The 16,545-nt window shown below is 43.7% G+C and overlaps 1 protein-coding gene across 1 annotated transcript in view; it reads left to right on the top strand.

The window, feature by feature from the left end:
- The window catches only part of RBL1 (RB transcriptional corepressor like 1), a 2,331,004-nt gene that overhangs the window by 819,021 nt on the left and 1,495,438 nt on the right, over positions 1–16,545 (top strand). Inside the window, exon 8 of the mRNA XM_044089002.1 lies at positions 15,033–15,213. Coding sequence (XP_043944937.1) covers positions 15,033–15,213 — 181 coding nt within the window. The remainder of the gene's footprint in view (positions 1–15,032; positions 15,214–16,545) is intronic.

The following is a 16,545-nucleotide window of genomic DNA, read 5'->3' as shown; positions in this document are numbered from 1 at the left end:
TTACCTCCTGGGTTACTCCACCTGCAGATGAACTTGTCCTGTTTATCGTGCAGCATGCTTGGAAGGCTCCTGACACCGTCAAAGCTATTCCCCGGAGGCCAGATAAGATTTTGTCCCCTCCTGCTATGGATCCCCATTGGTCAAAAGGTCTTCCTGTGGATGCTTTGGTGGTGGCGGCTGCCACAACAAAAAAGGATCTGGCAGAAGAAGAAAGCCAGACTGTCCATCCTAACAAAGAGTCCCGGGCCCTGGACAGGATAGGGAAGTGCACCTTTGCATCAGCGACCTTTACTATCAGGTCCCTGAATTATATGGCACACTTTACCAGGCTTCAAAGGGATCTGATTTCTGAGTTTTCTGAAACCTTGGCTGGTGCCGTGTCTGATGAGGTCCATGATAAAGTGACCTCTCAGCTGGCCACCATTGAGTCAATATCTAACTTCTCTATGCAACTGATATCTCACGCATCAGAAGGTGCAGCTAGAGCAGCGGGTACAGCTGCGGTCTTGAGACGACACGCCTGGATGCACTTGTGCAATTTCGCGGAACCCTTTAAGGCTTTTTTTTCTTAATGCTCCCATTGAGGCTGCCTCGTTGTTTGGACCCAAAGTTAAAAGCACACTGGCCAGATGTGAACAAGACGGTAAGACCCTTTCTTCCATAGGTGTCTGTTATTCTTCCCCTCATCGTGCTTTCTCCCGAAACCAAAAGAGTGGGAAGATATGGTTCAAGAAATCTCAGGGTCCTTTCCGTGACAGACAGGCCGAGTTCTCCCCTAGAGGCACAGGGGGAAACTCACAGGAAAGAAGCTCCTTTCGGGGCAGAGGCGGTCCACGTAACCAGGGTTCCAGGGATTCTTTTCCTGGCCAATCCTACCAGCGCTCCTGAAGAGCAGCCCAACTCCTATTCTCTGGAGGTGGTTGGGGGACGTTTCTCTTTGTACCCTTCTGCCTGGCTAGCCATCACCACCGATTCTTGGGTACAAAGGATTATAACCAGAGGTTATCATATCCCTTCGATCTTTGTCTTATCCCTTCAAAAAACCTTCCCGATAAATGAATGGCAGTTGTCACAGCTCACTTGCGACTTCAAGGATTCCAGGTGTTTCCATACCTAGACAACTGGCTCATTTCCGCCCCCACCAGACATCTACTAGAAGAAGCCCTGGCATACTCTCTCCTTGCTGCACATAGGCTAGGCATAACCATAAACTGACAAAAATCCAATCTCACCCCATCTCAGTCAACAGAATTCATAGGGTTTATCTTGGACACAAAGAACTGCAGAGCTGCTATTCCAGAGCACAGAATTTTAAGGATAAAGCAACAACTGATTCCAATCTTTTCAAGGGAGAAATCCACGGCTCACTCAGTTCTGCGGCTGTTGGGTTCCATGGCAGCCTCCATAATCATTGTCCCCCTGGCCAGGTTTCACATGAAGCTTTTACAATGGCTACTGCTCACCCAATGGTATCCCTTTGAACATCCTCTTTCAGCCATGATTTGAGTAACCCACAGGTGCAAACAGGATTTAAATTGGTGGATGGCACACAATCCGTCACAATGGTCTCTCCCCTTCTCCCCCCAACAACCCAGGGCCACAGTGACCACGGATGCCTCCCTGATGGGGTGGGGGGGGGGGGCTATGTCAGGGACAGACAGTCCAAGGCACTTGGTCCGAACTGGAGGCCCATCTGCATATAAATGTTCTAGAGCTAAGGGTGGTGCTTCTGCCATTGCAAGCATTCCATTCCCTGCTGCCATCTGGAACAATTGCAATTCAATCAGACAATATTGCGGTGGTCTGGTACATCAACAAGCAAAGTGGAACCAAATCTTACCCCCTTTGTCAAGAGGCCATGAGGATATGGCAATGGGCGATGGCTACCAACCATTTTCTTCTGGCAGTGCACATTCCCGGGAGTTCCAACGTGATAGCAGATAAGACTCAGCAGGTGCATTCTTCAACCTCACGAGTGGTCCCTGAATCCCTTAATAGAGGAGGCGATCTTCCACCGCTGGGGCCATCCTTGCTGCGACCTCTTTGCATCCCTGACCAACTACAAATGCAGCAATTACTTCGCCCTGATTCCCCCTCCGGGACAGTCACCCAGGGACGCTCTAGTCCACGATTGGCCCTCTGGTCTTCTTTACGCATTCCCACCCTTTCCCCTTATTCCCCAGTTTCTAAAGAAAGCCTGTCGGTTGAAGAGCAAGGTGATCCTCATAGCACCATATTGGCCTCAACAGATTTGGTTCCCCTTCCTTTGGCCTCACCTACTAGATCGACCAGGGATTCTCCATTCAACCCCGGAGTTGATCTCACATCCACAGAACCTGATTCATCCCAACTTGAACAGCCTGAAGCTCGCAGCTTGCCTACTCCAATTCCCTTGATTGCCAGGCAAAATTATCTTTCTTTACCAGTACATGACATTCTCATTGCATCTCATAAGTCTTTCACTAGAATTACTTATCTGAGCAAGTGGAAAAAATGTACCTGTTGGCTGAAAGATAAACAAGTCGATCCCTTCTCAGCACCAGTGTCAATAATACTAGACTATCTGGCCGACCTTTTCCAATCGGGGCTGTCGGCCTCTACCATTAGAGTTCATTTGGCTGCAATTTCTAATTTTCATGAGGGTGTCCAGGATTCTTCTCCTATGTCCCACAAATTGTGCAAGACCTTCATAAAAGGTGTGAATCATCTGAAGCCACCCTTTAGAGAACCTATTCAACAATAGGATTTATCATTATTTCTACAAGCTTTGACAATGCCACCTTTCGAACCAGCCTCTTCTTGCCACCTCAAGCATTTGTCATGGAAAACCTTGTTTTTGGTCACCATTACTTCTGCCAGACATATTTCTGAGCTTCAGTCTTTATGTATCGAGTCCATACTTGATTTTTCATAGAGATAGGGTGTCTCTGAGAACTAATCCATCTTTTCTGCCAAAAGTGATCTCTGAAATATCCATTAATCAAACCATTGAATTGCCAGTTTTCTTTCTCAATCATTCAAACAGAGGAGAGTATTGCCTACATACCCTAGATGTCCACAGGCAGATCAGTTTTTACTTAAACAGAACTAGGTCCTTTCGTAAATCTGACCAGTTATTTTTGGTCTTTCCTGGGCCTAGATTAGGATTTGCTGTTGCTAAGGTCACATTAGCTAGGTGGTTGAAGGACTGTGTGACCTTCATTTATACACAGCGTAATATCTCGTTGCCTACTACCATGAAAGCTCATTCAACAAGGTCGGTGGCAACTTCTGCTGCTTTCCACGCCAGAGCTTCTTTACATGACATCTGTGCGGCTGCAACTTGGGCTACGCCTCATACCTTCATCAATCATTACAAATTGGATTTGGCCTCCAGGGGAAGAGCAACTTTCGGTTCTATGGTGCACAGGAATGTCCTTCCATGAGAGCCTCCCAGGAATAGAGGTAGCTGGGAAATCTGTCCCATGCGTAAGGAATGAACGAGGATTAACAATATCAGATAAAGAAGTTATGTCTTACCATAACATGCCATCTGTATTGTTGATCCTCGTTCAGTCATTACGACCCTCCCTCCTGTGGTTTCTAGTGGATCTCATCATCCGGTTCTCTTAGGTTATTTGACCAGAGGTAGCCTCTATCTTCTTTGACTTGCAAACTCAATCTGAGGTAACAGGGAGAGGGGGATTGTAGGTAAGAGTTTAGCTCGAGAGTTTGAAGCTGACACGAGCTTGGAAAATGGCTGGCTCGATTTCGATGTCGGAACTGATACCCATGCGTAATGACTGAATGAGGATCAACAATACCGATGGAACGTTAATGTAAGACATAACTTCTTTTTCCTATTATACCTTGCCTGCAACTAGAGTTCCTATGGTGGGCAGAGGCCTGCCACCAAAACAAGGGACTGCCATTCACTCCACCCCCCCTGCCGCCCAAACCCTAACAACAGATGCATCAAACTATGCTTGGGGGGCTCATCTGGCAGGGAAGTGCATTCAGGGCCAATGGAGCCCAATTTAAATGCACCTACATATCAGTCAGAAAGAGATGCTAGCTGTACAGAATGCTCTGACAGCCTTCAAGGACTACCTTTATCCAGGACAACTAATGATAAGGACAGACAACACCACAGTTATGTGGTACATAAACAGTCAGGGGGGTACACATTCCTACCCCCTTTGCAAACTAGCCATGGCATTGTGTAACACGACCTTGACCTATCAGATACAACTACAAGCTCAACTCCTACCAGGAAAGCTAAATACTCTGGCAGACGAACTAAGCATTAATTTTATGGACCCACACAAATGGAAATTGGAATCACAGGTTTTCAACATGTTGGCACGCAAATGGGGGAACCCAGACATAGATCTTTTTGCCTCACCCCAGAACTATTAGTTGGACAAATTCTGCACAATAATTCATCACAAAAAAACTTGGAAAGTGGATGTTCTATCATTCAGCTGAAAAACCTGTCAGTCTTTGCTTTTCCCCCTCTGCCTCTGCTCTCCAAAGTTTTACTAAAAGTCAAACAAGAGAAACCGAAAAAGATTCTGATTGTTCCAGACTGGCCTCGCCAACACTGGTACTGGTATCCTGCACAATGTGTCACACCTTCCTCCATGGCACCTGCTCAGTCACCTTACCTACTGTCTCAGTAGAACTACCAAATTCTGCGCACACAGCTCCAAACTTTGAATCTTGCAGCATGGCTAATCAACTAATTTCACCCCTGGCATCCCTCAGCAAACCAGTGATGGATGTCATTTTTGAGGACAGAAGGCCTAGTACTAGAAAATCTTATGCTGACAAATGGCAAAGATTCTGTGCCTGGAACCAGTCACAAGGAATAAGCACAGCAATGCCCAATATTCCTCAGTTTCTGCAATACTTAACTGAGATGCCTCACAAGGGCCTATCATTTTCCTCCATAAAAATCCATGCTTCTGCCATTTCAGCTCATTACAACACAGAACCTCCCCTCTTCTCTCATCCTCTGCTAAAGCAGTATCTCAGAGGGGCCAAGAATTTAGGACCTCCCAGGAGAGCACCAACTCCTGCATGGGACCTCAATTTTGTTTTGGAAAAACTCAACTCTCCCTCCTTTTGAGCCAGCTGGTACTGCAGACCTAAAATTTCTCTCCTGGAAAACAGCTTTCCTTTTAGCAGTCACTTCAGCTAGAAGGATTTCAGAATTACAGGCTCTTATGGCAGTGGAGCCTTTCATTATTTTTCATCCGGACAGGGTGGCTCTCAGAACCAATCCATCTTTCATGCCTAAGGTGGTATCCAGTGTGGCCCTTAATCAGACTATTCATCTGCCAACTTTCTTCCCATATCCACAGAACAAGGGTGAGCGGATTCTGCATTCACTGGATGTACACAGACAACTTAGATTCTACTTAAACAGGACGAAATCTCTAAGAAAATCTGAACAACTATTGGTGGCATTTGCTGCAGGGGCAGAAGGAAAGGCTATTTCAAAGCAGACTATTGCCAAATGGATAAGCCATTGCATTCGATGTTCATCGTGTTTCACTGTTGTAGTCATTACTCTTGGGTTATCCTGCTGGCAGGCTACCTGCAGTCAGCCTGAATTCCAAAGTCCTGGTCTGGCGTTGGTTGCTGTCGCCTCTTCCCTGACGTCAGTGCACCAGGGGTATAAAAGATGCAGCTGAACAAGTGGGAAAGCATACTTTGCAATTTCTTCAGTCTTTCTTGCCGCGCGGTGCCCGAAGCAAAAGCAGTTCACAAGTGCCGTTCGGCCGACTCTTTAGATTTTCAAATCCGAATTTCAGAACCAAAGTCTTCATTAAGGGGAAACTTTTTTCTTGCTCCAGACCAATGTCAGAAAAAGTTAACAATTGTATTTCTTGTGGGAAGCAAATATCTCATAAGGATTTTCATTCTTACTGTATTCCTTGCCTAGGCCCTGATCACGACGTTGCTAGCTGTTGGTTTTGTGCTAGATTTAACCAGTGCACTATTAAGCATCTGTTCGATTTTGCATTTCATTACTTTGGCCGAAGATTTAACTATATAATGCCTTTGGAACAGCCGACAACCGGAGTTTACAAAAAATGCAAGGACAAAGGATAGGCATCCGAGGTCCAAAACCGACGACGAGACCTCCGCTAGGCCAGTCGCCGGTTCTGTGAGGCGCTTTCGCAGCCCCTGACACCCGCTGCCTCAGAGCCACAGGCCGCTACCGACTCCCACGTGGAGCCGACTGGGCCTCTGGATATTAAAGGTATTGGACACTTGGAAATCATTCCCTGAGATGGGTCCGGAGCCGCTGAGCAGGCATCGGCTTCTGAGGGTGTCTTCAGACCCACACAGTTATATGTTAAACCAACTTCAGCTTCAAAGGCAAAGACTAAAGCAGTTCTAAAGACAAAGAAACAAGTACAGCATTCTCCTACTCAGACTACCTAAAAAACAGATGCGTAAAATGGCCGAAGTCCTAATTATTTTGATCAGGGGTTCCCATCCCCCTCTTGATAAGAGGCCTAGGCAAGAGACAGAATATGATTCTTCTGATCAGGTTTCAGTTTCCTTTGATTCCTCTTCTGAACAAGGATACTCTCTTCCACCTTACGAGGATTCTGATGCTGAAGAATCCATTCCTTCAGCCTCTCCTCCTGAGGATTATTCTTTTGGGGAAACTGCAATACCATGAGGGAGCATTTTCACTGGGAGAGCCAAGATTACTCAGAATCTAAGAAAAGGCTCAGAGACTTTCTTTTACTACCTCAGCACAGACCTCTTGCTATTCCACCTGTTCTAGACATTGTAGATGATGTATTTTCAGAGTCCGGCCTGTCTCCTGACTCTTTACCCCCTGCACCTGCTAAGCCAGACAGATACTACAGGGTCCCAGACTCTCATAAATTTCTATATAAAAACCCCACTGCTGACCCAGAAACTATATCTCAGGGTCCCAAAGGGGTCAAGGCTTCCACTGCAAAAAACCCTGTCCCCTCTGATAGGGATTCTAGGGCATTGGACAGATGGGGGAAAAAGTGTACACTTCTGCTACCTTGGCTGTAAGGGCTTTAAATTGTCAGTTTCATATGCTTAAATATTAGCAATATTTAATGTCACTGCTTAAACAGAAAATGTTGACAAATTCTGAATGTTCTGATAACAAGGAAGTGCAGGATTTATTGCATGCAGCTGAACAAGTGGGAAAACATACTTTCCAATGTGGTTTTGATTCACTGGAGGCCTCTTGATGTGGTTTTGATTCACTGGAGGCCTCTTGCAGGGCCGCTGTTACGGGTTCTGTCATTAGAAGGCATGCTTGGTTAAAAGAACAGAATCTGCCTGATCATGTTAAAGCAAAATTATTGGATGCTCCATTGCAGCATGATATTTTGTTTGGTGTTAAGGCAGAAGAAGTGTTGAAGAAAATGGAGGATAAAGCAAAATCCATGCAGACAGTTAAGGATTTCCTACAGGTGCAACCACCCAGATTTAGCAGGAACTGGCCTACAAAGAATTAGTCCTTTCTAGTGTCAGATAGGCCACAAAGAGGCAGATACAGACGTCCCAGAGGCAGATCTCAGCCCCAAGGCTCATACAGTCCTAAACAATGGGGTGCTTCTACCGCCAAAAGCGGAGAAGACAAATCACAACCATACAGGAAACAGTCCCAGTGACTTTCCTCTGCCAGATCCAAGCACTTATCGTTTGGCAGCCCCCTTAGGGGGAAAACTAGCACTTTTTTCACCAAACTGGCAAATGATTACCCAGGACAAATGGGTCTTGAACACAGTGTCCAAGGACTACAGGTTCCACTTTCACGCCCTGCCAAGGGCAAAAGGTATGCCAGACCTGCCACACAATCAATGGGCAGAGGCACAAAAGCAAATTACATCCCTCATGGACATGAGGGCCATTCAGCAAGTACCACAGCAAGAGCAGGGGCAAGGATTTTACTCACAACTTTTATTGGTGCCCAGAAAGGACAAAGCCTGGAGACCAGTACTGGGCCTGTCTACACCAAACACATTTCTGGATGTTCCAAAATTCAAGATGTTGACTCTGCAGCAGCTACTGCCCATGCTGGGCAAGAGGGCTTGGCTCTTAACTTTGGACCTAAAAGAGGCATACCTGCATATCCCAATGAGACAATCTTACAGAAGATAACTCAGATTCATAGCTGGCTCAATGCATTACCAATTCTCTGCACTGCCCTTTGGCTTATCTACTGCGCCCAGGGTCTTCACAAAATGCCTGGCACCAGTAATTGCATTTTGCAGACAAAGAGGAATTCAAATATACCGTTACTTGGACGACTGCCTTATTCAAGCAGAGAACAAAGACATTCTTCTAAAGCATCTGCCGTTTGGGTACATAGTAAACGAAAATAAATCAAAACTAGTACCCTCTCAAGAGATAATATTCCTGGGTGCAAGCTTAAATACAACTGCCCAGATGGCTTATCTCATGCCAGACAAACAAAGGCAACTGTTTTTTTACTTCAAAAAATTGGCAACAAAGACCCAGTTATCTGCAAGGAAAATCCTGCAGGCCTTGGGCTTCATGGGATCCTGCATTCTGCTAATTCAATATGCCAGACTGCATATGAGGAAACTACAATGGTATCTAAAAAGTGTTTGGACTCAACATTGCCACAGCCTGGAAACATTAATTACCCTCATTCCCTGCCTGCAACAGGAGTTTCAATGGTGGGCACAGGCTTGTCACTACAACAAGGGTCTGCCATTCACTTTACCCACAGCCAGGCAGACACTAACAACGGATGCATCAGATTATGCCTGGGGGGGCCACATGGCAGGAAAATGTATTCAGGACACATGGTCCGCAAGCCAGATGCATCTTCATATCAATCAAAAAGAGATGCTAGCTGTTCAGAATGCCCTGACAGCTTTCAAGGACCTACTTCATCCAGGACAATTACTGATAAAGACGGACAATACTACAGTCATGTGGTACATAAACAAAGCAGGGAGGCACACATTCCTACCCCCTCTGCAGACAAGCAATGACCTTGTGAGACACAGCATTAACATATCAAGTTCACCTGCAAGCACAATTCCTGCCAGGAAAAATAAATACTCTGGCAGACGAACTAAGCAGAAACCTCATGGATCCCCACGAGTGGAAACTGGATCCACAAGTCTTCTGCATGATAACGTCCAGACATAGATCTATATGCCTCCCCTCACAACTGCCAATTACAGAGATTTTTCACAAGAATTTATCACAAACAAGCATGGAAAGTGGATGCCCTATCCTTCAGCTGGAAAAACCTAACAGTTTATGCCTTTCCTCCACTGCCTCTCCTTCCCAAGGTACTCCTAAAGGTCAGACAAGAGAAGCCAAAAATGATACAGATTGCCCCAGACTGGCCACACCAGCACTGATACCCAATCCTAAAGAGCTTGTTTCAAGGTCCAACGTGGACATTGCCTCAAACTTCTCACTTACTGACCCAACAAGACAATCACATCCTGCACAGCCAACTCAGGACCCTAAATCTGGCAGCATGGCGGATAATGTAGCCATTCAGAACACTCCTCTTTCAAAAGCTGTTATGGATGTAATTTTGGAGGCCAGGAGGCCCAGTACCAGAAAATCTTATGCAGAAAAATGGAAGAGATTCTGTGCTTGGAACCAGGAACAAGGCATTGACACTTATGTACCAAATATTCCTCAGATTTTACAATAAATAACTGAGATGCTGTACAAGGGCCTTTCCTTTTCATCAATTAAGATTCATGCCTCTGCCATTTCAGCCCATTACAATACAGAACCACCTATCTTTTCTCATCCTTTAATAAGGCAGTACCTCAGAGGGGCCAAAAACATCAGGCCTCCTAGCAGAGCACCAATACCTGCATGGGACCTCAATTATGTCTTGGACAAAACTCACACTGCCTCCTTTTGAGCCAGCCTCAACAGCTGATATAAAATTCTTATCCTGGAAAACAGCTCTGCTCCTAGCAATAACCTCCGCAAGACGAGTCTCGGAGTTACAGGCACTCATGGCTGTGGAACCCTTTATTAGTTTTCATCCAGACAGGGTTTCTCTGAGAACAAACCCTACATTAATGCCTAAGTTGGTGTCCAGTGTGGCCCTCAACCAAACCATTCACTTGCCTACCTTTTATCCAAACCCACAGAACAAGGGTGAGAGACTTCTGCATTCTTTGGACATGCACAGACAGCTATGCTTCTACTTGGACAGAACTAAAGCTTTCAGAAAGACTGAGCAACTCTTAGTGGCATATGCTGCAGGATCACAAGGAAAGGCTATCTCAAAACAGACTATTTCTAAATGGATAGGTCATTGCATTCGTTTCTGCTACTCACAGCATGGCAAATCAGTGCCTAAGGGCATAAGGCCACATTCTACCAGAGCAGCAGCCACTTCAGCAGCCTTCCTCAGAGGAGTACCAACCAAAGACATCTTAGAGGCTGCAACTTGGAGTTCAGTGCACACTTTTACAAAGCACTACCACTTACCTCTCTACTCTAAATCCAGAGCAGGCTTTGCCACTGCAGTTCTGCAGGGCCTCATAGCCTCCCCTAATCCTATTTAGCTCAGCCACCCATCCTTAGCTTTGGGATTCAACCCAAGAGTAATGACTGCAACAGTGAAACACGATGAACATAGTACAGTTGTGTACCTACCATAAATGTAGATATTCGAGTGTATTCACTGTTGCAGTCCAGGTTACCCTCCCACCGTCCCCCTTTCATTTGCTGGGTTTTATCTGTACTTCTCTATTCTATACAACCTTTGTGGTGTATTTGCTTGTAGATGAAGGAAATGTTTACTTTACTGCATTGCATGTTTATTGGCATAGTCTATTTAGCCTACCCTTTTGAGGGCACCTGACATGTAGGGCAAGAAAAACTGAAGAAAATGGCGTCGGCTGCATCTTTTATACCCCTGGCGCACTGACGTCATGGAAGAGGCGACAGTAACCGACACCGGACCAGGACTTTGGAATTCAGGCCGACTGCGGGTAGCCTGCCAGCAGGATAACCCAAGAGTAATGACTGCAACAGTGAATACACTCGAACATCTACATTTATGGTAGGTACACAACTGCACATTTCTGCTATATGCACCATGGTAAACCTATCCCCAAGGGGATCAGGTCTCATTCCACCAGGGCTGCATCTACTTCTGCAGCCTTTCTCAGAGGGGTTCCTACCAGAGACATTCTAGAAGCTGCTACCTGGAGCTCAGTTCATACATTCACCAAGCATTACCATTTACCTCTCTTCTCTAAATCCAGAGCTGGCTTTGCCACTGCTGTCCTGCAGGGCCTTATAGCTGCTCCTAATGCTGTATAAATCCATCCTCTCAACCATAGCTTTGGGATTTTACCCAAATGTAATGGCTGCAACAGTGAAACACAAAGAACATAGTACAGTTGTGTACACTTACCATAAATGTAAATGTTCGAGTGTATTCACTGTTGCAGTCCTGGTTACCCACCCTTGTTTTTCTCTTCCTATAACTCTCCTTTCTCTTACTGTGATTAAAAGCCGTTTTGGGTGTATTTGCTTTTGTTTGGAGGTATATTGTTTGTGTTTTAAATTATATACTTATAGATATATATATATATATATATATATATATATATATATATATATGTATATGTATATATATATATATATATATATATATATTTTGCTCCCCATTTGGGGGGCACCTGACATCTGGGTCAAGAAAAACTGATGTAATGGCGTCAGCTGCATGTTTTATACTCCTGACGACCTGATGTCGTGGAAGAAGGGACAGCAACCAACGCAGGACCCAAGACTTTGTTAATCAGGCAGACTGAGGGCAACCTGCCAGCAGATTACCCCAAATGTAATGACTGCAACAGTGAATACACTTGAACATCTACATTTATGGTAAGTGTACACAGCTGTACTTTTTTGTAAGTCTGAATGTCACCTTTATGCCCTGCATTATGTAGGGTGCGTATGGTGATGTTTGGCATAGCTTTTAAATTCAGAAATCTTTGGAAGACTGGCCGGATGTCTGCTTTCGTGGCAGGGAATCCCATGTAGTTAATACTGCAACAGTGAATGTAAGGAAATCCCCTGTTACGCAGAGGAATGTCTGTAGCTGTTCTCCATTTGCTTTGTACAAAACCTGGATGGAGGTTGAGATTGAACAGTGTTGTTAGGGATGTGGCTAAATTGTGCATCATGCTATTTAAGATGCACTCTCAGTGTATTTACCATCACTCACAATCAGCTCAGCACCTTACTGTGTTGTGCTTTTGGGATTACGAGCATAACTAAAAAATGCCTTGTGATTGTCTTTGGCTTGGGTAGATATTTTAGTCTCAAAGGTTGTTGGTGGATTTATTTAAGCTCCAGAGTTGTTTGTTTATTTCAGTGACAAGGGCACTAACATTCTAAAAATTGTTCTCATTTCTTTTAGTCAGTTTTTTCTTTTAATATAAAGCTTGTTGACATTATGATTCCACCAAGTTGGTTTGTTTCAGTGGGTTGCACTGCACTTGTTTGTACTGGGTACAGCTGCATCTCTGCATCAGCTTATATGCTGGTATAATATGGTTGTGTACATTTCTGTGTATTCAGTGGAGTTAACTGGGTTTAGTGGGCATTTGAAGCTTGCCAGTGTATCACGTAAGAGCAGGTATTTTTTTCTTAAAGAAATTTCTAAAGGTACCTTTGGTAGAAGGGATCTCTGGTTTCAGTTTTATTTCGAAGGAGACTGCTTTATAGAAGCAGTTTCCTTTGAAATAAAACTGAAATAGACTGCTTTAAAGAAGGAGCTGTCAAGTGATGAACTTATGCAAGGGATGGTACAACATGCTCCAATGTTAGTAGGGACAAAATCCAAGATGTTATCGTCCTAGTGGATAGTCTTTCTAATTGTTCCAGGGCATTTGTATTGACAAAGTCCAGGAATCTCTGTGCTTGTGCATTTGTGGTGGTTTAGGTTTCCCAATCTGTTGTTGGATAATTTAGATCACCTAGAAAATGGTATTGGGTGTAATACTAAGCGATTCTAGTTCCTGTAGGTCGGCATTGTACCTTTCTTTTGTCACAGAGGGAGTTCTGTAGCTAGCTAGTATATAGTATGGGACCTTTCTGATGGTTATTTGGACATGAAGACGCTCTAGTGCATCATGCTGCTTTACCACCCTTTATGCGAGTCTCTTTTGGATGTAGATTGAGACACCTCCACCTTTTTCCCCCAGCTGCACAGTAGCTAGTCTAAATGTGTGGAAGGTATTATATCCCTGTACAGCCAGAGTACTCTGTGTTATTTTAAACCATGCCTCACTCACTACACAGACATCAATGTCTTCCAGGATGAGAATAGCTTGTAGAGGTTGGAGTTTCTTGTTCAGGCTGCTAGCATTGATCAGTAACACCTTCATATTTTCCTTTGCTTATTTCGTTATGTTGATAGGTTTATCAGGTTGTCATTTCTTAAAAAAGGCACAACAAGGGTGGACTATGTCTTTTGCCAATAATTGAAATCATAGAGGGGACAGATGCGGCCATCCCTGGAGAAATAGTACAGTCTGCCGATCGGTTCCCTATTAGAAGACCGAAGATGCATTCTTTCAAATGCATCTTGGTCAAACTCAAAAGCCTGAAACGGCAAAATATGGAAGTGGCTTTTAAGTGAATTCTTTCCCTGGGAAAGAATTCACTTGGCCGCTTTGTTACTTTGCCATTTTCGGCACTGTAGTGCGGTCTCGGAGTTGGTATATTTAAGTAGGGAGGGTGTGGGGGGGGGGGTGCAGCCTTCCACTTAATGTAATGTTTAAAGTTTTTTATTTAATTTATTTATTTGTTTTTTGTTGCAACAGCAATTTTTTTCCCTAGGAAAAAAAATCGCTGTTCTGACCGTTCGAAATTGTAAGCTTTTGCTTATATAGGGTCGATTAATCACTGTTCACTTTTTTAAGCGTTCGGTGATCTAATATAGACGCTGTTGATCATATCCTCCCAGGCTGATAAATCTTGGATCCCATTTGAATGACACCAAAAACTAATCTAAGTGTTGAAGTTTGTTATTTTTTCTTATATCGCAGCATCATCCTTGGAGAAGGTGGAGAAGGTAGAATGCTACTCAATGCTAGGCTCATAATTGCCTTGGACACGTTGTCTGAGAGGTTCATCATGTTTCTGTTCATATAGTCCAGGGGCATTATAACTCAAGTCATTGGCACTGGCATGAACTATGACAAAGTCATTCTGGTACTTATTGTTCAAAGACTTGAGTGCATGCATGATCTGATAGTTACTGGCACCAGACAAGCAACTAACCATTGCTCCTTCACTTGCCAACAAAGTAATTTCCACTTCACTGAAGTACCTCTTAAGGTCCCAGCAACAAAGAGCAATGATGTTTATCAGGCCGGAGTTTTTTCTGCCATTCATTGAAAGTACCTTCTCCAAAGTTGCCCCAACAACTTGGAACTGCCAGTGGGGTGGGGGTGGGTGGCACTCATACTTTAGGAATGCATTTTTGATCTGTCTTTAAACAAGTTGTCTCTGATCTTGTCCTAAATTTTGTGGACAAACCCATACAAATCTCATTTTGTTGAGTTTACTCCTGCAAACTTGGTATTTCCTTTCATTTTCAACGTAACCCTGACACACCTTTATGGGCTACTTCCAACTAATATAAACGTTTCACGCCACATCATATCCAGGGAAAGGGGAAATTTGATTAAATGGGATGTCCACTAGTTTTCCCTTGAAAATTAGGACCACACATGCCTCCTGTTATAAATGTTGCCCTGATTTTGACTAAACAGTGTTTCAAGGTATACTGTGCTGTGATGGACAACCTTCTATATCTGTTAGTACTGACAGCCTTTACTCTCTGTTAATTATGTTCTAATACTGATGGGTTGAACTTCTCTGCCTTGTGCCTTGGTCACAGCTGAAAAAAGATTGGTTGGAACAGTCCCCACACTTATTTAACATATGAATGAATGAATGAATACTAAATAAGTAAAAATGTGTTTGATCTTTTTATTGCACAGGAAAGCACTGAATAGAGAATATGAGGAGTATGTCCTAACATATGGGGATTTTGATGAGAGGGTATTCCTTGGCGAAGATGCAGATGAAGAAATTGGAACTCCTCGAAAGTGTGTTTCAGAAATTTCTGAAGAGAAAGTAACAAGACCACACATGGAGGCAAATCTTCAGCATTTTGATAAGGTACATTTTGAACTACCCTGCTGATTTTTGGAATATCTGATTTATTTTTGTGTATTTCAGTTCTGAAGCAAAGCTTTTTGGTAAAGCACAATGTTACAGAATTGTTACACAGCAGTCATTCATAGATTTTACAGGAGGGAAATAATAAAGTAGAGTAATGAGACTGGTTTGGTTGCCTCTTTTGATCAAAATGTTTTCTGACAATCAAGATGAGTGAAAGAGCATTTAGCAAAAAAAAAAGGAAAAAAAAAAGATGTGCTTTTCTCTGCAATATGGTGACTGCAGAATTGGTCAAAATTAATTGAGTGATGTGAATGTGGGGGTTCCTGGGCTCCCCCTCACTTGTTGTGGGAGACTTTGCCACTCACATAAAACACATTATTCTTTTTTACCCCTAAGTTTCATTCTTGAAAGTGGCCATTAAAAAAAAAAAAAAAAAAAAAAACAGCATTTAACAACATTCAGTGAAAGTTGAGTGCTGCTTTGTGCAAGTGATTCCAAAGATATTGCTAAGTATATTGCGGGTATTGGACATTCCACCTGCACTGGCATCGTGCACTGTGGGTTTGTGTTTTTGCAAAATGCTTAATTTTGTTCCGGGAGATGGCATTTAGTAGACTGTACTTTGATAAAACATACTGTACCACATCTAATTGATTTACATACTGTATTCTGTTGACAGCTTGTGTTGTAACATTTTACATCTAAGCTGTAGGTGCTGGGACCACTGAGCTAAGATTGTATATGCTGTTAAAGTTTGTATTGTCTGCATGTTAGCATTTAATCTGAAGTTGTCAATTTTTATTTTATCCTTGACCAGTGGGTTTGGTTCCAAGAATCAGAACCGTCTCGGCTGTTTCTACAGCTTGTGCACGCCAAAAACTCTCGAGCTTTAACCCTACCCATAGCGCATCTCTCCTAGTTACCTCAAATCTCATTTGCCGCTTTCCTGAACAGATGCGTTCACCTTCACTCTCGAGGTAAATGTAGATGTTATGTAGTCCAATCTCGCCTTCAGTCTTACCCATGGGTTCGGAGCTGAACCTCGGCTCCGACTCGGCCGTACTCTAGCTCGAAGTCTTCTATTGGCTCGTGGTTAAGAGGTATGCCATCATGCAACAGGTCTACTCCCCAGATCTCATTTGCCGCTCGTTACGCTCAGACGTGGTCTCGCTTTTGGCCGTGGCTAAGTATACTGTTTATAAACTTTTTATAAACTTTTCACTTGTTGCTCAAAAAAGCTATCTTCATAGCTCTGTGTGTGTGTTAGTCGTGTTATACTGCCTTTGTTTTGCTTCTCTTGCTGTTTTTGTGGCCTTTTTGTTGGCCATT

This window comes from Protopterus annectens, chromosome 12.part0, assembly GCF_019279795.1.
Source record: "Protopterus annectens isolate FY-2018-M chromosome 12.part0, PAN1.0, whole genome shotgun sequence".
In the NCBI taxonomy this organism is placed as follows: Eukaryota; Metazoa; Chordata; order Ceratodontiformes; family Protopteridae; genus Protopterus; species Protopterus annectens.
Note: the sequence above shows the minus strand (reverse complement) of the source record. Positions and strands in the feature narration are given on the sequence as shown.